This window comes from Emys orbicularis, chromosome 9 (assembly GCF_028017835.1).
Source record: "Emys orbicularis isolate rEmyOrb1 chromosome 9, rEmyOrb1.hap1, whole genome shotgun sequence".
NCBI classification, from domain to species: Eukaryota; Metazoa; Chordata; order Testudines; family Emydidae; genus Emys; species Emys orbicularis.
Window position 1 is genome coordinate 97,074,774 of NC_088691.1, and position 20,092 is coordinate 97,094,865.

Consider the following 20,092-nt stretch of genomic DNA (forward strand, 5'->3'; position numbering starts at 1 on the left):
TGATCAGGTCCGCCACATAATATCTCAGTATAAGCAACAATAAGTCATTTATCTAGTTGATCACCGTGTAAAACACAGAATAAAGTCATGGACTTTGACTACACTAATCCCAGTGAATTCTGGTGTCAACAGAGCACAGCTGCTGGAGAGGGAAATATAATCTCTGGACAGATTCCCGCTTCGAGCTCGGCCAGCGAGCTGGAGTGCAGGCGGGCGGACTGAAGACTCACAGGGGGATCGGCTCTTGCCCCCTTTGCTTTTCCAGCAACGCCAGCCCTGCCGCGTGGCGGGGAAGAGAGAGACTCGCAGCTGTCACTTGTTCACACAAGTCAGTCACTGGTCCCGGGCCTGGCGGAGAACAGCTGGGCGCGTGACCCACGCTCACGCCCAAGCTCCCCCAGTAGGGTGACCAGACAGCAAGCGTGAAAAATCGGGACAGGCGGTGGGGGGGGGGGGTATAATAAAAAGACCCCAAAATCGGGACTGTCCCTATAAAATCGGGACATGTGGCCACCCTATCCCCCAGGCAAACCACCCACACACGCCCCCCAGCTACGGGAGACGGGCAGGCAGCGCGGGCTGAGGCCGGAGGCTCGGGGAGCCCGCTCCCCGCCTTGCCAAGATCACACGGCCTCTCTCGCCCCGCCCCGTCAAAGCGCCCACCCTCCCGCTGTGCGCATGCGCGAGAGCGGGGCCAGTCGTTGCGGGCTCACCGGCCTCCGCTGTAGCCCCGCCCCTTTCCCCCTTCCGGGTGTGGGAGACTATGGCGGGTTCTACTTCCAGGTTATTCCTCGGAAGCTTCCGGTTGCTGCGCTGTGTGGGTCGCCGCGGATGGGATGGAGCGGGACCTGCTCCGCCAGGCGCTGGGTTTCCATGGCCCCGCGCTGCTCTCCCTGCTCCGCACCGAGCAGCACGATAACCCCGACTTCCGGGGCCTCCTGCCTCCCGGGGGCCCCAGCCTGGAGCCGCCCCGGGAAGCCCAGCATCAGCCGCCCGCCAGGTAAGGAGCCGGGCAGGGGGAGGAGGGAGCTGCTGATCCCGCCCCACACCCCAGCTCGGGTCGGCCTCTGAGGAGGCCCCCAGCTCCTTTATCGGCTTTAGTGCCGCTCCACGGCCCCCGCCCAGGGTTTGCTCTGTCGGTGACCCCCGGGGTCAGAGGGACCCGCACTCGCCTCTCCCGGCACAACTGGGCATCCGCTTCCCTGGACTTTGTGCCCTCTAGGACTCGGGCAGAGTCTCACCCAGCCTGGGCGCTGACCCCAGCTCCCTCGCCCCTGAGAGCTGCCTTGCCTTTCCCTTGTAGCAGTAGTGATAGCCACAGGCATTTAAAATGTCAGCGCCCCCTCCCCCGTTTTCTTCCCCCCCCCCCCCCCGCTCAAAAAAAAAATCATGACGCTTAAAAATCAGAAGTTGTTTAAAAATGAATGTTTGGGTCTTTGCCTCTTGGTTTCGGCGTCCTGTTCCCAAGTTTTCTTCTGGAACCGAGAGGGCTAGAAACTCCTTCTTTTTAAATGAAAGCTGAGGTTTTTCACATAGTCACTTGACTCCAGGAACAGGGCTGCATTATACTAACACCCTCTTCCTGTATAGTGTTTTTCATCCCTAGAGTTGAAAGGCTTCAGGGTATTGAGGATGGATTTCTTTCTTGCTGCTGAAAGGGAAATGGTAGGAGGAGCTTTTTTTTGTCCTACTTTCTAGTAGTATCTGTACACTCAATCCAAAAGCTGACGCAAAGGCACCTTGTAGCATACTGTGAAATCTGCTAGGTTTAGTTTGGCAGTGAAAATCCAAACACCATCGTTCTGGAAGCTTTGCAGTTCAGCACCATTCATGTTCTTGGTGCTGTACACATATGTTGTTTACCACCATGCTCTACATTAGACATAGAAAAACTTGGGCAAAGCATTTTGTACTAAGCATGTCATCAATAGTATAAGTTGGGACACATTTCATTAAATGCTTATGCAAAGCCCTGGACAGTGATTTAAAAAACAAACAAAAAAACCCTTAATTTATGTAGCAGATGTAGCATGCTATGTGAACAAAATGGGGGGGGGGGGGGAAAGAGTACTAGATTTTTCTTTATCTTTCTTAGGAAAGAGAAGAGAATTGATAACATTGAGATACAACACTTCATTGCCAAAAAAGCTGATCTCCTTTTTGCTCTTTCATGGAAACCAAGTGTATCAACAGATTCAGAATCAAATGAAGAGAATGAAGGTAAATCCTACAATTACAGGTGAAAAGGGATTCTCTCTGAGACAAATTAGTTATGAGAAATCCAGTAAAGGTCTTGTGTATACAATACATTTTAAAAATAAATGGTATTTGTAAAAAGAATGTTATTTTGTTTCAAGTTTTTTTTGACGTTTAGAAATGCATGGAGTAGATATAATCTTCAGTACTGGGAACACATCTGTCAGACTTTAAAATAATTCTCATTTTAGTCAACCATGATTAAGGCCTATACTGTGTGGAATATGGTGGGAAAAGGTAACATGTTTGCATTTTTTTCTTAAATCAGTATGTTTTCAGTTTATCTAATATGAAAATGTAAACACCTTGAGTGACTCTCAACTGTAGTACTGTTGTGAAAATGGAGTCATTAATGCAGAAGGCATCCTTGGTCTTCCAGTTCTCAAAAGAGCTGCTACTTTTTAAAAAACAAATGTACAAAAAAGGCCCTGGATTCTTCACACACTTATGCATAAATTCTTCACACACGTATCCATAAATTAGTGGAACTATTTGCATGCATAAAGTTACACAGGTGCATATTTGCAGAACTGAGACATAAATCAGTCTTGGACTGGGGTTCTTTGAGCCCATTGTCACCTTTGACCCCAACCACCTCAAATATGACTTGTGTAAGGGATCTCGAGAGGTCATCTAGTCCAGTCCCCTGCACTCATGGCAGAACTAAGTATTAGCTAGACCATTCCTGACAGGTGTTTGTCTAACCTGCTCTTAAAAATCTCCAATGATGGAGATTCCACAACCTCCCTAGGCAATTTATTCCTGTGCTTAACCACCCTGACAGGAAGCTTTTCCTAATGTCCAGCCTAAACCGCTTTTGCTGCAATTTTAAGACCATTGCTTCTTATCCTATCCTCAGAGGTTAATGAGAACAATTTTTCTCCCTCCTTCTTGAAACAACCTTTTATGTATTTGAAAACTGTTATGTCCCCTCTCAGTCTTCTGCAGACTATACAAACCCAGTTTTTTCAATCTTCCCTTATAGATCATGTTTTCTAGACCTTTAATCATTTTTGTTGCTCTTCTCTGGCTTTTTCCAATTTGTCCATATCTTTCCTGAAATGTGGTGCCAGAACTCGACACAATACTCCAGTTGAGGCATAATCAGCACGGAGTAGAGCGAAAGAATTACTTCTTGTGTCTTGGTTGCAACACTCCTGCTAATGCACCCTAGAATGATGGTTGCTTTTTTTTGCAACAGTGTTATGCTGTTGACTCATATTTAGCTTGTGATCCACTCTTACTCAGATTCCTTTCTACAGTATTCCTTCATGGGCAGTCATTTCCCATTTTGTATGTATGCAACTGATTGTTCCTTCCTAAGTGGAGTACTTTGCATTTGTCCTTATTGAATTTCATCCTATTTACTTCAGACCATTTCTCCAGTTTGTGCAAATCTTTTTGAATTTTAATCCTATCCTCCAAAGCACTTGCAACCCCTCCCAGCTTGGTATCATCCGCAAACTTTTTAAGTGTATTCTATGCCATTATCTAAAGCATTGATATCATTAGTCATAGATCAGACTAAGTCACGTCAGCCTTGTAAAATTATTTCTCACGCTTCCGTACTCTTTGCTGAGCTGGTGAGAAAATTGTTTGTATTAAGTGAGTGGATGAGCATAATTTTACAAGATTGATTTATGTAATACCTGTATTCCTGGAAGACCCCAATTTTAATTATAAACCTAGGTGGACACAAACTTGCTTTACTGAAATGTAACAACATGCTTCTTAAGGGCTTGTCTACACAGGAAGTTATTCCTGATTAACTTCATGTGTGGATGCTCTTATTCTGGAAGCAGATTAAACTAATTCAGAATAGTGTGCCCTTATTCTGGAATACATAATGAGTTATTCAGAATAGTTAATCTGCTTTAAATTTATACCCAACCCTATTCTGGATTAATTTTCTTGTGTGAACAAGCCCTAAGTGTTAGCTCAGGCATTGAGGAGAATATTTAATCTTATTAACTGTAAAATTCAAGCATGAACTGTTAATGGATAAATTATTGCAAGGAATATCTTGTCCATACAACATGCTGTGTTCTATCCAACTTTTTAAGTGCAAATGGCTTTTCAGGTTTAAGGACCATCAGAAAAGGTGTCTGGGGGTAGAATCTTCTGTGGCTGTCCCAAGTAACTGAGAATGTAGCTGTGGAAACTGAGGCTGGAAGAGTTGTGATGGTATGAATTCTCCATTGGAACAGAGTGGGTGAAGTTTGTCTCAGCAAACAGGCTCCGCAGAAACAATAGGCCCTTTGAAAGTGGGGCCCCCCTCATTGGCTGAAGATAAATTGGGTAGAGAGAGGAAAGCTCCTAGGAGATTTTTCTTTGGGAGCAAAATTGTGATGTGAAAATGCACACTTCATAACTTCTGTAGAACATGCTCATTGCTTATAGCAGGCCTTCTTGGCTTTCTCTGTTTCCCCTGCTTTCCTCCCGCAAGCTCCCTGTGTGCCACCTTTCCATCCCCCTCAACTGCAGGGATTCTGTACATCCACCCCATGCCGGAGTCTCTGTGTGCCCCCAATCGCCCCACCATTTCTTTCGCTCTTTGAGTTAAGGTGTCAACGTATTAGACTCTATTGGGAGAATGGGCAGAGCTGAGATAGGGGTATTACTATGCTGAAAGTTATTAATAGCTGCGAATAGATGCAATAGCAAACCAGTTCTTTGATCTGTAGACAATTACAGAGCTGGCTGAAGCTGTTAGACAACAGAGAAGTCAAGTTGAATGCAGGATCTTGCTTCACTCTGCCAATAACTCAAAATGCAATAGATGTGAACCGACGACTAGCAGATGCTGGGTGCCGCAGAGTTTGTGGTGGATATGTGAAGCAAGTGTTGACCTTGTGTTGATCAAAAATTACTGTTTCTGGCTGACTTAAGAAATGATATTGACAGACTCTGAAAAGCAAATGTTACCCAATCCTTTTTGAGCAGAAAGTTAAAGTATAAATGTGGGGAGGAGGGAATGAGATCTCTGGGGACTCGGACATAGGTATGGAGGACCTGGTTGGCCAGGCCAGGGCAGGGGTGAGAAAGGAAAGAGTGCTCTTATTCCATCTTGACCTGAGGAAACTAAGAGTTCTCATTGCAATGTTATGTATGTTGGGAAGTGTTGGCTGTACATAATGCCTAATAAAGGAATATAAAGTGCTTTATTAAAAATCACATTGATTTTCTGATACTATAGTGAACTGTAATTAGAGATTTCAGAAGGCAGAGCAGTTATTACATAACTTTTTCTCCCCATTAATTGCAGATTGTTATGCTGTTATGCCACCCCTGGAGCAGTTCATGGAGGTGCCAAGTGAGGACAGGAGGGAGCTGTTTTTCCGAGACATTGAGCGTGGCGATGTTGTCGTCGGAAGGATTAGTTCTATTCGTGAATTTGGCTTTTTCATGGTGTTAATCTGTCTGGGCAGTGGCGTCGCCAGAGAGATCTCGCAGTTAGAAATCACTGTAAGACTTGAGTATGATCAGTAACAAGTAAACTGATGCAGGGCAGTCCTGGCTTCTAATGTGTTGGCTGCATCTTGTGCAAAGGACCTGAGCTCTGGGGCGGTTAATGGTTCAAAGCCTTAATGCATTCAGGCTTTGATTAAGGTGGAAGCTGCCTTGTTGTCTCAGCAAGACATTTTCTTTCTTTACCGCTCAAATATTTTAGCTGTAGGTTGAAAAGTTAGTGTTTATATAGATGCATGGACCTCGATCTGAATTGAATCATACTAATATCACTCTGCTTTCATGCTCAATTTTGGACAGACTTAGGCTTTGTCTACACTAGCACTTTCGTTGGCAAAACTTTTGTCGGTCAGTGGTGTGGGGGAAAAAGAACGCTGGACCGACGTAAGTTTTACCTACAAAAGTGCCAATGTGGACAGCGCTATGTGGCCAGGAGATGCTCTCCTGTCGGCATAGAGCGGCTACACAGGCGACCTTACAGTGGTGCAGCTGCAGCGGTACAGCGGTGCCGCTGTGAGGTCTGTAGTGTAGACATAGCATAAGACTAGTTTCCATCTAGTTTAATGATCACAAAATGGACTTTTGGTTACAGATAAGAAGTTCATTTTTCAACATTTGTTTAAGGATTAAAGCTGGGTGGAAACTGGATTACTCACATTAGTCTTCAATATCACAGTATCACAAATGAGTTCTCTTCAGCAGGATAACTGCCATTGTAATCAAAACCTTGATTTTTTTTAAACATAATTTAATATTTACTCATGGGACAAATCTTCATTGTGCAAACTGATACTTCTGGGCTGAGGGAAGTTGTCTTCTAGTGCAAACCCATTTTATTATCGTTTGCTTTATTAAGCTCAGAGTTTTTGGTCTCTTCCATTGCAGGCTCTTTGTCCATTGAGAGATGTGCCTTCTCATAGCAGCCATGGTGATCCTTTATCATATTATCAAACTGGAGACATTATACAAGGTAAATGCATATTAAAACTGTTCTGAAAGCTGTTTCTTTCCAGTTTTGTTGACTTTGTTCTCAACTTTAAGATGTTGTTGTTTAGTGTTTTGTTGTTGTTGTTTTTTTTTTGATAGCTGCAATCAAGGACATTGATCGTTACCATGAAAAACTCACGATATCACTGCACAGCTCTGCTCTTCCACCCAGTCTATCTAGTACTAAACTGGGGGTAATTAGTTCTGAAGACTTGCCTTTACATTATAGGTAAAAATTTGCATTCTCTTCTACTCACTAGATCTGGTTTGTTAAATGTATGTTGTCTCAAGAAACTGTTGGCAGAAACTGCCAAATATGTTGGCAGAAACTCCTTTTTCAAAGGTCTTGGTCAAGATTTTCCTTTACTCTGCTGATTGACATATATTCTTCAATTTTATACTATTGACTTGTTTTCCTAAATAAAAGCACCACTGTTCATATATGGATGTAGTTTGCTTCAGAATTTTTCACAAAAAGATGAAGAAAGAAGAAAAGCAGAATGAGGTAATCTTAGCCAAAAGAAAGAGAGAGAGACTTAAAATATATATTGCAGGAAATGAGCATTACTTGGGAGAATACAGGACCATTAATAAACTAATGACTTAAAGGGCTGAGATATGAAACTCTTAAAATCTGTCTTTGGCAAGAAGTACAGGAGTGTAACTACCTCTTTGGAGTGCTTGTAGGGTTTGGCTCAAGGCCTAGAAGGAGCTGCTGGTACTGCAAGAGGAGAGAGCCAAAATGAGGTTTTCAAGTACTGCTTCTCATTAGTCAGTAGGGCAAAGGGTGGGATAAAACAGGAGGAGGAAGGAAAAGGAAACTGACCACCGAATTCTGCAGCTAGTGGATGAGGAGGAACAGCAACAAAGGCAGAGGAGTTCTTATTTCAGATGAAACAAATGGTGATGTGTTGTAGCTTCCCTTCCCTCAAGTGGAAATATGTAATTTGCTTGTGAACCAGTGTGGGTAAAAGTATTAATGGACGTTGACTCTTTACATATGTCAGCATTACTAAAGAAATGGGTGGTCATATTTGTGTATGTTCTTATTTTCTTTAAGGAGAAGTGTTGAAGTAGCCAGTACTTCGGAGACGTATGAAAAAGTCTTACATCATTCCTTGGGATTTGCTAATCCAGCAGTAGTTGAATTTTTATTAGGAAAACTAGGACTAAGTGAATCCAGCCCACCATCGTTAATGAGAGGCCTGCAAAGGTACAGTGACACTGCACCATCTTCATTGCTTTCTAGAGAAAGTGCCACTGCCTGAAATGTCTCTATTTGTAGTTTCTGTTTAAAAATTTCTGTGGCCACTATTACTTCAACCTTGGGTTGATCCTCTTTTGCATGACCACTGATGATAGTGTGAGCCCATCAATTAAGTATAAAAAAGACACTCCAGAACAACAAAATTACTCTTAGAATTAGACCGAATTCTAAGCCACTTCATCCACCAGTAATCTGCTTGATACTGTTTAACTGGGTAAACTGTTCATTGTATATTGGTAGTAACATTAGATTAAAATCACAAGTTACTTTACATCCTAATAATATTTATCCTTAACACTTAGTAATAGCTTGCTTTACTAATGGACCTGATCTTTTGAGCAGTACAGATTCAGAAATTTTTCCTTCTCAAATACAGAAAATTAACATATAGATTTCCCATTTGCTGTGTAGCTCAAAATTTAATCTATATTAATGCAACTGACATGGGACAGTATATTTGACTGCAATAGACTAATACATTTAGGGAGGCTATGACTTTGGAAATCAGAAATGCTGTTGCTGATTGAGGGGAGAGTAATATAGTATTTTTTCGGCCATGTTGAAATTTTACCTAAACCTTGGTATAAATTTTTGATAATGTAGACTTAGAAGGAAACTTGGGCAGTTAATAATTTATTCCCTTGATATACATTTTTTTTTTTTAAACAGCAAAAACTTCAATGAAGAAGACTTTGCCTTTGCATTGAGGAAAAAGCAATCTGCATCTTGGGCCTTGAAATGGTACAGAGTATTTAATTTTCTTGTCAAGCAATTTAGGTGGCATCTACTTTAGCATCAGTGGTCATAGTTCTTCATAGTTCTTTGTACCAGAGTTCACAATGAATAACCTCCTGAATATCACCGGAGAGCAACTTGCTGAGTGGCTGTGGTCAGTTGATAGGTCGTGGGGGTGGAGGAATGCTCTTTGTTTGTAAAGTAAAAAAATCAAATTTTAAGGAAAAGCCTTTAGTTTAGTTCCCAAAGGTTAAGGTCACTTATAACTTGTGCTGGCTCCTGAAATTAGACCTGAGTACTGCTCTGTCTTGTCTCCTCAGTTTTCCCATAGGACCCTAGCCTTAGTACCCAGCTCAGCCTTTTATAAATAGCAACCAGATGACCTTGAATTCCCCTGTCTTGACACCTGAGCCCGAACCTGGATTTGTGAGCAATTCCCCTGTGGCCTGAGCTGGCGTCAGTCAATAAGTATCAACACTGAACATACTGACTGAGAGCATTTGAAGAGGCTGCTTTGGACAGCTGCTGTTTCTTTTAGGCTGTGCCTGGGATGAAGCTGCAGAGTGCAATCTGCTCTTCCATAGTCCAGCAGGCACCCAGGAGATGGAGCTGGTCAGGAATTTTCCAACAAAATGTTTTTCATTGGAAAATGCGGATTCACAGAACGTGTTCACAGGAAGAGTTGGTTTCGATAAATATCCTGATTTTTTTTATTAGAAAATTTCAAAATTTGTCAGAACATCTTGTTTCAGCATTGCTGAAGCAACTTCATTTTTTGATTTGAAATGACTTTTTGTTTTGACATTGTAGTTAGTTTGTGCTTTTAAATGTAAAAAGGTCAAAATCTAAACACAATGTTTTGGTTGACCCAAACTGAATTTTTTTGTGGATTGAAAGTGTGCGGAAGCTATCAAGACTTTGACTTTTTGTCGCAATTCAGGATGGGAAAGCTTTTTTGAAATCTCAAAATTTCTTTCAGGATGGGAAACAAGTTTCCTTTCCAGTTCTACCAGGAAAAGCACAGAGTTGGAAAGGGAATAGACAAAGTGGTTTGCCAATCTCCCTCAGTCCAGCATGGAGAAGAGGGTGAATAGGAAAGGTTTATCTTCTCTCAGCTCAGCAGCCTCTGCCCATAACCCAGTCAAGCTGGGAGTTGCTCCTCGCCATTCTGGTCTCGACTCCTGTCCATGGAAATTCTTGAGATGAGTAGGCAGGTCCACAGAAGCAATATTTAGTTGGGAAGTAGTCCCAGGCATAAAAATGATACAGCTGAAAGGGGAATGAGATTGGAATTAGTGGTGGTAGAGATGATGCCAGTCTTAGAAACTGTCTTCAATTTTAATATAGCACATCATTTATTTCATTAGTTAAACCCTACTTAATTTGCAATATCGTGAATCCCACAATATTAGGCTTCCATTGCAATTTCAACGGTGGTAGCCTCGGCCGCCCGCTCCGAGGGCCCCCTAAGCTTTTCCAAATCATTGCAAATAATAAAGGTCCATTATTACTTTTCTGCAATTTTCCATGGCTTGTCTGCAACTCAGCCGCAATTATTTGACAATCATCTCGCAATTCAAGTAAGGTCTTATTCATTGGAGAATAAGTACAACCATTTTCTATAATCTGTGGCCATATATTGCTATATTAAATCATTAATCTTGATTGCTGCAGTGAAGTCTCATGATAAATCTGATCTGAAATTCAGAGCCCCAACTGTTAACTCATTGGAAGAAAATTTATTTTAGACAAATGCAAACTGAAGCTTCTCTCACGCAAGTTATGAAATATAAGTCTTAAAGCATCTTACATGGGGGCAAATTGACTTCAGTGTCATTGTGCCCCCTTACTGTAGTGTTGAATGTGTCCCTGTACATTATAAAGCCATGTCTACACTAGCACTTATGTCGACAAAACTTTTGTCGCTCAGTGGTGTGAAAAAAACACACCCCGAACGACATAAGTTTAGCCAGCATAAGTGCTCGTGTGCGCAGCACCATGTCAGTGGGAGAGCTACCGCTGCTCGTTGAGCTGGTTTTATTGTGTCGATGGGAGAGCTCTCTCCCACCCGTATAACGCGGCTACACGAGCAATCTTACAGCAGCACAGCTGTATCAGTACAGCTGTGCTTTTGTAAGCTTGTAAGCGTAGACATGGCCTAAAACTCTCCCCCGCATTAGGGGGTAATATGACAAGTCTTAGAAAAACACTCAAGTACTGTAAGCATTCCATTTGTAAATGGAGAATACAGTGTATCATCTATGTGTGCTTTCTTCAGAGGTGACTTTGAACTCTAAGCTTTCAGATAAAAGAATTTACATTTTGGTGTGATGTAAATATGGCATTAATCTAAAGAGCAACTCTTGAAACTATATCTTGCTAAAATGCTTCCATTCTGTTACTCTTACGGCAGGATGATGTACTACAAGTTGCAAGGCTTCTCGAACTGTGATTTTAAGTATATTTGTTTAGCTTGATGACTCTGTGTGATACACTTTTTTTTTTTTTTTTTTTTTTTTTAAACCATTTGTTCTAGTGTGAAGATTGGGGTTGATTATTTTAAGGTTGGCCGCCATGTAGAGGCTATGAATGAATACAACAAGGCCTTGGAAATAGATGCACAAAATGTTGAAGCCTTCGTAGCTCGTGGGGCACTGTAAGTCCTTTTTTTTTTTTTTTCCCCTTCGTTGTTAAAGATGGATTCCAATAATCTATTTAAAAGATAAATTGTGACATTTATTTAATTCCTATATTGCTTTTCCATTTTTATAGTTATGCAACAAAAGGAAGCTTAAACAAAGCCATAGATGATTTTGAAGTTGCATTAAAAAACTGTCCAACCCATAGAAATGCAAGGAAATACCTCTGTCAGACACTTGTGGAAAGAGGAGGCCAGTAAGTGTTAAATTCTATTCTTTATGCAGTTATGAACAATTCAGTTTTTTCATTATCTATTTTTTATATTGGGCTGGCTAAGTATATAAAAAAGGGAGTGTTTTATCTCCTTCCTGCCTGTGTGCCAACAATGAGAAGTCTGCAGGGAAAGCAGTTCAAGGTGTATAATCTGTTTACTTTCTCTCATGTCGCCCCACCCTACCGCACATCAGTTTAAATCTCGCCTCCTTACTGTTTTTTTTTTTTTTCCTTCTCAATACAGTTTAGCTGATGGAATGTTAAACCTACATAACATTCTATGAAATTTTTGGATGAATATTTAATAAGGCATTTTTATAACTTTTTAAATTTTTACAACTATGCCATGATTTGTGTTTAATAAAATAAACTTCTGAATTAATTGCATATAAATACTCAGAAAAACTGTAAGAATTCCAGAATTAATATTCAGGAAAAAATCAATCTGAGTAAACAGGAGACTCATTCAGAAGTAACAGAACATTTTATTCATCAAAAACTGGAATCAAAGTTTGAAAGTACAGTACTATTGATGTTCAGGAAGTAATGACATGTCCGGGATGTAAACATCTGCATTTTAGTGCGTTCCTTTTTTAATATGTATCAGTCTGAGATTATCAGTATGATCAAAAACAAATTCTGTTTGTGTTGTAAACATTTTTCATATGAATGTTAGGTTGGAAGAGGAAGATAACCTGTTAAATGCTCAGAATTATTATAAGAGAGCTTTAATTTTGGATGAGACTTTTAAAGAAGCGGAGGATGCCTTACTGAAACTCCGTAAACATATGCAGGTGATTCTTTACTTTCTCTTAACTTTATCTACTACAATCAAAACTCATATTAAAAACATTGGGAAGGGGGAAATTATTTACTGGTTATTGCGTCTTATTCTCCTCTTTCCCCTCTTTACAACACCTGTCACAGTAAGTATTATGGCTACATCTACAAAAAGCAAGGTGCCTGTGGATGGCTTGATCATTTCAGATGGGCATGGGAAGCAACAGCACAGCAGTCGGATGCAGGGAAAGACCAGAACTCAGTAACCGTGTCTGATGAAGGGGAGGAGGAAACAACCTGTTCACACATGAGCGGGACTGCTGATACGGAATTAAGACTTTGTAAGTATGTCTTAATTCCGTATCAGCAGTATGTCTATACTACCCGCCGGATCGGCAGGCAGTGATCGATCCAGCGGGGATTGATTTATCGCGTCTAGTTTAGACGCGATAAATCAACCCCCGAGCGCTCTCCCGTCGACTCCTGTACTCCAGCGCCACAAGAGGTGCAGGCAGAGTTGACGGGGGAGCGGCAGCAGTCAACTCACCGCGGTGAAGACACCACAGTAAGTCGATCTAAGTAGGTCGACTTCAGCTACGTTACTCGTGTAGCTGAAGTTGTGTCACTTAGATCGATCCCCCTCCCTAGTGTAGACCAGGGCTATATGTAGGGTAAAATCCCCAAATGGGTCAGTTTTAGACATATGCCAGAGGGTTGTAATTGGGAATATTCAAAGAGGAGCAGGGTAAGACTGATCAGGGCTAGCTCAAAAGGAAGACATTGTGGATCTTCATGTGGCACAAGAAGGATCTTAATTAAAGGCCTGGAGAGAGCTGGGGGCACCATGTCACTGAACCAAGCAGTTATGGTCAGTTGATAAACCAGAATTCTGCCAAACTTGTTGTGAGGTGCAAATTACCAAGGCAGTTATTTAAAATGGAAAAAAAAAAAAAAACAATTAACCAGGGTCCAAGCTTTGGAGGAAATAATGGGGGAAGCAAGTTCCAGGGTCCTTTCTTTTCTCCCCTGCCCACAACATGTTTCCTGAGTGAGCCCCTATGGGTCTCCATGCCAAGCTCCTTTGTCTGTTGCCTTCTCTTTCTGGGGCTTTTTCATTTGTCTCCTTTACTTACATTGTCTTCCAGATAGGATCTAAAAGAGTGAATTAAAGTTAGAGAACTGGGGCACTGGGTGTCTGTACTCAATGCTTCTGTGCTGGAGGAAGTAAATAGACTAGGGTAGAAGTGTGCAGGCTGGTTTCTTTATGCAGGGCTTGATTGACACTGCTTTAGCAGGTGGGGAAAGCCATAACGTGAAAAGGTTTTGTTGAAGGATGGGGAAGAGGAGATTTATGGTAACCTTTATTAAAGCTAAATTATCCTCCAGAAATGTCTACTTACAGTATGTGGGCACTGCCAACATATTTGGCATTATCCAGAGAAAAGTATTGTTGCTGTAACAAGGAGTCTTACAACCTAAGTCTTGCAACCTAAGTCACAAATAAAAGTGATTAAACAAGTGAAGGAAATGGTTTTACTCTCATTGCAAGTTATACTGATGGTGATGAGGGTCATTGATGCAGCTGAGGAACATAAGGCTCTCTGTTGTTCAGCAGTTTGTGTAAGTTTGCCCACAATAAATTAAGGGTTTCCCTTATATCCTAAGGCAGTATTTCTTATATGACCATTGCCAAGCCTTGAGAACTGGTATCCAGAGACTTGCTGCTCACCCTGGATATGAATTCCAACTGTTTCAAACCATTTCAAACAGTACTATGTTAAAGAGCATCAGGGAGCTTTTAGTGCACACCAGCAAGGTCTACATGGACCAGTTAGCACCTTAGTGTTTTTTAGAAATTACCTTTCCCCTCCCCCCAGTGCATATTGTTGCACAATGTAGACAAGCCTTAGAGAGTTGGGGGGTACAGGAGCCTATCCAGCTAATAGGCTTAGCTAACGTGCCTTTAGTGATTAATTGTTTAGTAACTGAAGGCTCCGTTACCTCTAAGTAAACCTTGGTTTACATGTCTGTCTGTTTCTAGCTGCCCTACTAGAATGTTATGAATTACAGTTCAAACGTGAAATACTCTTTTCCTGTAATACTGATGATATGTTTTTCTTCAATGCATTTTCTTCTGAACTGGACCGTTGCTGCTGTGTCTGACATCTGGTGCTGCTCATCAACAACAACCCACTGGAACATGATTTCTTATGTAACCATGCATCAAACTGGGCTGTGGTACAATTACAAAATGGTTGGTATCTGAACATGGCCACTTCCAACAACATTTTAAAATTGGATTTGTCATCACGTTTTATATACAAACTATAATACCATCTTCCCCAAAACGTTTCTCCCTGTTTCAATCTTCATTCACATAACTAATTTTGCTGTATTTTTCCTGCATCTTTTGCCCTGGGTCATGGGTACCAATGCAATGGCTGGTCATGTCTCTTTTTTTAATGTGATATTTACTGCAATATGGTCCTTAATACCATACTGATCATCCCAACGATTAATGCCAAACTCCTGCACAATCAACTTCTATTTGATGAATGTAACGTCTTCATCTGGGAATCTTGGTATTGTATTCTTTGTGTATATATATCCTCTTGTGGTGGTGGTGGGGGATGGGATTTGGGGAAATATTGGGTTAACATACTGTTACTTTTAATATGTGTTTTTGATGTCTGGGTTCAAAAAAGAAATCTTTGGAAATGAGGGAGAAGCAAGCTGCAAAAGAAGAGAGACAGAAGGAAAAGAAAATAGAAACAAGTGCACAAAAACTGCGTAAGCTCTTAAAAGAAGAAAAGAGGTAACCCTATTATATTCAATATACTATATCTTAATTAAAGAATCTACTGCTGACTAGAGCCAGAGCATCAGCATCACTTATATAAAACATAAGTAAGTAAACAGCAGTTAGCATCCAGTTGCTGAAATGGGTGATGCTTCTGTCTGTTCCTGTTATTGGTAAGCTTCCTTTTTACATTAGTGATTCATACTTAGACTCCATTTTCTTAACAGGTAACAGATAGATCAGGCAACAGTTAATAAAGGAATAAAGGAATGTTTTTTTTTTTAAATAAAGCTACTAAACAGCCACTGATACCTCATGGATAAATTTCTATATGCTGTTTTCTTCCCCCACCCTGTTACCCGGGTTAATGGCATAATATAACCTCTGATTTCAATAGTTCGCTAGCTCCTGCTGCTCAATCCCCATATAAAGTTGTAATCCCATCTGTTTGTGACATTGGAGTTGCTTCCACAGCAACCAATAGTGAGGTTATTGAAGCAGGATTATGCCTAAAAGAGCGAATGAACAGATAAGCCCTTGAAGGATCCATTTTCATACAGATTCATTTGTTAAAAAGGAAAATTTTAGTTAGGTAGAACTAACAAGTTAATGTTTTCCCCAAACTTCCCTATGAGGTGTTCTTTACTACTATACCTGGATTTTTGCAGGGGGAGTATATGGAAATAATACTTATCTGCCTAAATGTGTATTTAGGAAGTACGACGGGATACCCAACCAGAAGAACCCTTCTTGTAATACCAAGGCCACAAAGAGCCTGATTGTTAAAGTCCTCCCTACGCAGGAATGTCACTTGAAATCATGGCAATTCTACACGTGCAAGGCTTGCCAGATTGGGCCCAGTATACCTTCTTGTCACTAGTGGTTTGTGAATATTACTCAGATCTGATCGCAATCCAGGATCTCACCTAAACTCATCTAAAGATCTCCCTCTTTTGAGTCACGTTGGTGGTTTAAATATTACTTTAGGTTGTTTCAAAGTTCAAAGGTTTTTTTTATTGCAATAGCATATTTGAAGCTTGCTAACTAAGCTACTTCAAGAATATGATCCACACAGGACCCTATACAATCCTGTGTCCTTCCCAGCTGATCCACCACACTTCAAGTGGCTGAAATATACATAAGAAAATTAATATTTTTTAAAATACTGTGTGGCTAAAAGGTTCTCTCCATGTCCCAATGAGGCTTTTATTAAATATTTGGTCTTGGAGCTGTGTTCCAGGGACCTTGAAAAGGACAGAGCTTTGCCAGAAACTTGTAGAGTCTATAGATGATTCTGGTGGTGGTGATGCCTCATAGGTTAATTACATTTTTAGGCTGAAGAAGAAAAGGAGAAGATCAACTTCTTCCTCTTCCTCCTCCTCAAGTGATTCCGCATCTGATGTATCAGTTTCATCCTCTTCCTCCTCCTCTTCCTCCTCTTCTGATCACAAAAGGCACAAGAAAAGGAGTAGAAATCGGTCAGTGTCCTCTCGCAGCTCCAAAAAACATTCATCTAGGGTTTCTTCACATCAGCGAGATCAGAGTAGGAAAGATGAATGCTACTCTCCCCCAGCTGATACCTCTGCTTCCTTCCTTAACCAAAAATATGAAATGGAAAAACTGCTGGAGCGGCAGGACAGATTAGTATATCAAAAGACAGAGGTGAGAGAGAGACAGTGTTCTCTATCAAGGACTTCTGCTGATGATGAAGACACTTTTGGAGGTAGGTCTGAAGATTCAAGGGATTCTTATGGTAGCTCCAAGACTCAGTCAACCAGCAGCAAAAATGAAAAACAGGGTAAAGCAGACAGATCCTTCTCTAATAGGAGGGGTTCCTCAGGTTCTTATCACTGGAAGTCAGATGATAAAATCAAGACACATGATTTTAGAAAGTTAGAAAAGGAAGTAGAGGGGAGAAAAGAGCAGTTTAGAAAGCGTGGTTCCAGTCAGAGCATGTATTCCACTTCTCCAGCAGGGTCAGATTACTCAGGCAAGTCAGTAGAAAAGAATAAACAGTACAGCAGCACTTGGTTATATGAGTACAGTGGAAATGATGATGGTAGCAGACGTGAGTTAACCCAGAGTACAAATGAAAGGAGAGAATATAAAAATAGGGAAAGTAGTCATGGGGAAACTACTAAAGCAAAGGAGCTAGATGAGGAAACTACACTCAATGGTAAAGGGCAATCAGAAAGTGGTGTTAAAAAGAGCCTGCCCCAGAACTTACTCAACATATTCAATCAAATTGCTGAATTTGAGAGACAAAAAGGAAGTAAGCAGAAAAACCAATAAAGTACCTAAGAAAATATCTTTAATTGCTATTGAGCTTGTGCCCTTAAAATCTGTATGAAAAATGGACAGAACAGAGTCTGTTTTTCTGTCTTGCAAAATGTTTGTTTAAAGGTTGGTATTAGTCAAGTTACAGGAGATCCTTTTGACAGACAGGTATATGCAAGAGTATCATGTTATATATCAGACAACTTTTAAGAGCATAGAATCAGATTTTTTTTTAAATTTAGGATACTCATGTATAATTAACATTGTTTATAACTGTGTGATTGGAAGAAAACTTTATTCGTTGCTACCCTTAAAATATAGCTAACTGGCATCAAGTTTGCACTTTAAACACACTGGTATCTTTTCTAAAGTACAAAAATGGAAACACAATAGTATCATTAAACCTAATTTTTAGCTGTTGAAAGGGATTATTTGACTGAATGATGCACATGTGCCAGCAATGTGTATAACTTTTGTTTAATGATTTAATCATTAAATTTTATTAAAATTTGCTCATTTTGTTTAATGCCACTTTTTGTCTGACTTTGTTGAATTTCTAGTCTCTTTGATTTTGCGCACCACTATAGTACATCCCATCCATAGATCTCATGGTGCCTTACAGCCATGAATGAATGAAGTCGCCCTGAGAAGCAAGGTATTATATCCATTTTACAGATGAGGAAAGTGAGGCAGAGGTGCATGCCTTACACTGGTGCTTATGTCTTAAAATTGTCTTCAAAACTGTTCTTTGAGAATAGTTTCAGGAAAATGGTGGTGTTGGGCTACTACTGCCTTGTGGTGAATGAGGTGTAACATCCATCTAACATCACAAATTCTCAATCTGTGGTTTGCAGATCACTTGATCACATGATTCTAGCTCTCCTTGTTTCCAGGAACAAGTCAACTGCATATATTTTTAAATATTTGCTGTAGTTACCCTTGAGTATTGTGTGATCCTGAGTGGGAAATAGGGTGGATGATTATGAATAGAAAAAGAGGTGGCACAGTCTTTCTACTCAGATGTGATCTGCAATATAAAAACTTGAGAATCTGTTTTAAACCGTTCTTGGAAACCAAGCCTAAAAATGTTGTGTCTGGCTACTAAAACTTCCCTGAAATGTCTTTAAAACCTTATATTTAAAAAATACTCTTTAGGAGATGGGGATTCTTGTAGTGTAGATGTAGCTCTTACACAAACAATAGGAAACTTACTTTATATAACTTCAAAAAATGGTTTACACCTAAAAATGATGAATTTATATCTACAGTATAGCTTTCTTAATCTAAATCAGTGCAGTATTGCCTCCAGCTAAAAATTAGCTGGACGCTAATTAAACTAAATTAGTCAGAACGCTGCTACCTCCTCCAGCCTTGTTTATACGGAACCAGAGGTTTACATGGCACTTGAAAACATGACTTGTTATGGAAATGGGCAGCAAAGGTTATATAGGGAAAAGCAGAGATGTCTTGTTACATAAGCAATCCTGGTTTATATTAAAAATGAGAATCTCTGCCTTGAAGGCTGGGCTTGCCCTCTACGGATACTTGCTGAATATAACTTTAAAACATTTGACTGGGATGTTTAATGGAATTTATAAATAACTTGGTAGTTATGGTGCCATTTTGATGGGAGAAGACGGTTACTCACCTTTGTAACTGTTGTTGTTCGAGATGTGTTGCTCATATCCATTCCAATAGGTGTGTGCGCGCTGCGTGCACGATTGTCGGAAGATTTTTTACCCTAGCAACTCTCGGTGGGTCGGCTGAGGCGTCCCCTGGAGTGGCGCCCTTATGGCACCGGATATATGCCCCTGCCGACCCAGCGCCCCCTCAGTTCCTTCTTACCGCCCGTGACGGTCGTTGGAACTGTGGAGAGCGGCATAGCTGACCTCCACATCCCTTACTCGTTGTATTATAGTTAGTTCTTTAGTGTAGTTTACCAGTTTTAGTAGTTTGAGAGTAGTTCTTATTGAGTTTTGTAGATATAGTGTATATAAGTTGCGGAAACCGGGTTTATCCCCGTTCCTCCGCCCCGGTACCAGGGCTCATGCCCAAGTCTCCAGGTTTCAAACCTTTCTCGGCCTGTCTCAAGCCAATATTGGAGACCCCCCACGACTCCTGTGTGAAGTGCTAGGGTAAAAAATCTTCCGACGATCGTGCACGCGGCGCGCGCACACCTATTGGAATCGATATGAGCAAGCACTCGAAGAAGAACATAAGTTACTCTTACTATGAATATTGAAACTCATTTGTAAATCTTTGCATTCAAAAAATTGCAAATTGTCTGGTTCAGTGCATGAAAGTGTAAATGATTATCCTGTCAAACTTGTTTTGCTGATACTAGAAATGTATTTTTCCTGTTGCCTTTCTGTAAATGGAATGTCATAGGCCAGGCAAACCTGATCAACACTATGTAAGCTTGGGCTATACTCTGCTATAGAAATGTCATTAGTCATATTCGCTTCAGTTATAACAAAGAAGCTTGGTACCTTTCCTCCTATAGCAACTCTGTCACTCCAATGCTGCAGCATTTAATAGGCATGGCAGAGTGGAAAAGGAGTGACAGATGGAGAAATGGTGCTCTTAAAGTAAATAACTGCCTTGTCTCA

General features: G+C 40.8%; 1 protein-coding gene across 1 annotated transcript; it reads left to right on the forward strand.

The window, feature by feature from the left end:
- Positions 1-787: 787 nt before the first annotated feature.
- On the forward strand, positions 788-17,999 carry TTC14 (tetratricopeptide repeat domain 14). Its single transcript, XM_065410689.1, has 12 exons — positions 788-1,000; positions 2,096-2,220; positions 5,522-5,721; positions 6,610-6,694; positions 6,811-6,940; positions 7,772-7,924; positions 8,648-8,719; positions 11,250-11,369; positions 11,486-11,608; positions 12,303-12,420; positions 15,112-15,221; positions 16,541-17,999. The coding sequence occupies exons 1-12, from the start codon at positions 837-839 to the stop codon at positions 17,496-17,498; spliced, it is 2,358 nt and encodes a 785-aa protein (XP_065266761.1). The 5' UTR covers positions 788-836; the 3' UTR covers positions 17,499-17,999.
- The last annotated feature ends 2,093 nt before the right edge of the window (positions 18,000-20,092 follow it).

Coding starts and splice junctions, on each gene's coding strand:
- TTC14 (XM_065410689.1), top strand. CDS start 837: ATGGAGCGGGACCTGCTCCGCCAGGCGCTGGGTTTCCATGGCCCCGCG. Junction 2,221..5,521: donor ATCAAATGAAGAGAATGAAG/GTAAATCCTACA, acceptor CATTAATTGCAG/ATTGTTATGCTGTTATGCCA. Junction 6,941..7,771: donor GACTTGCCTTTACATTATAG/GTAAAAATTTGC, acceptor ATTTTCTTTAAG/GAGAAGTGTTGAAGTAGCCA.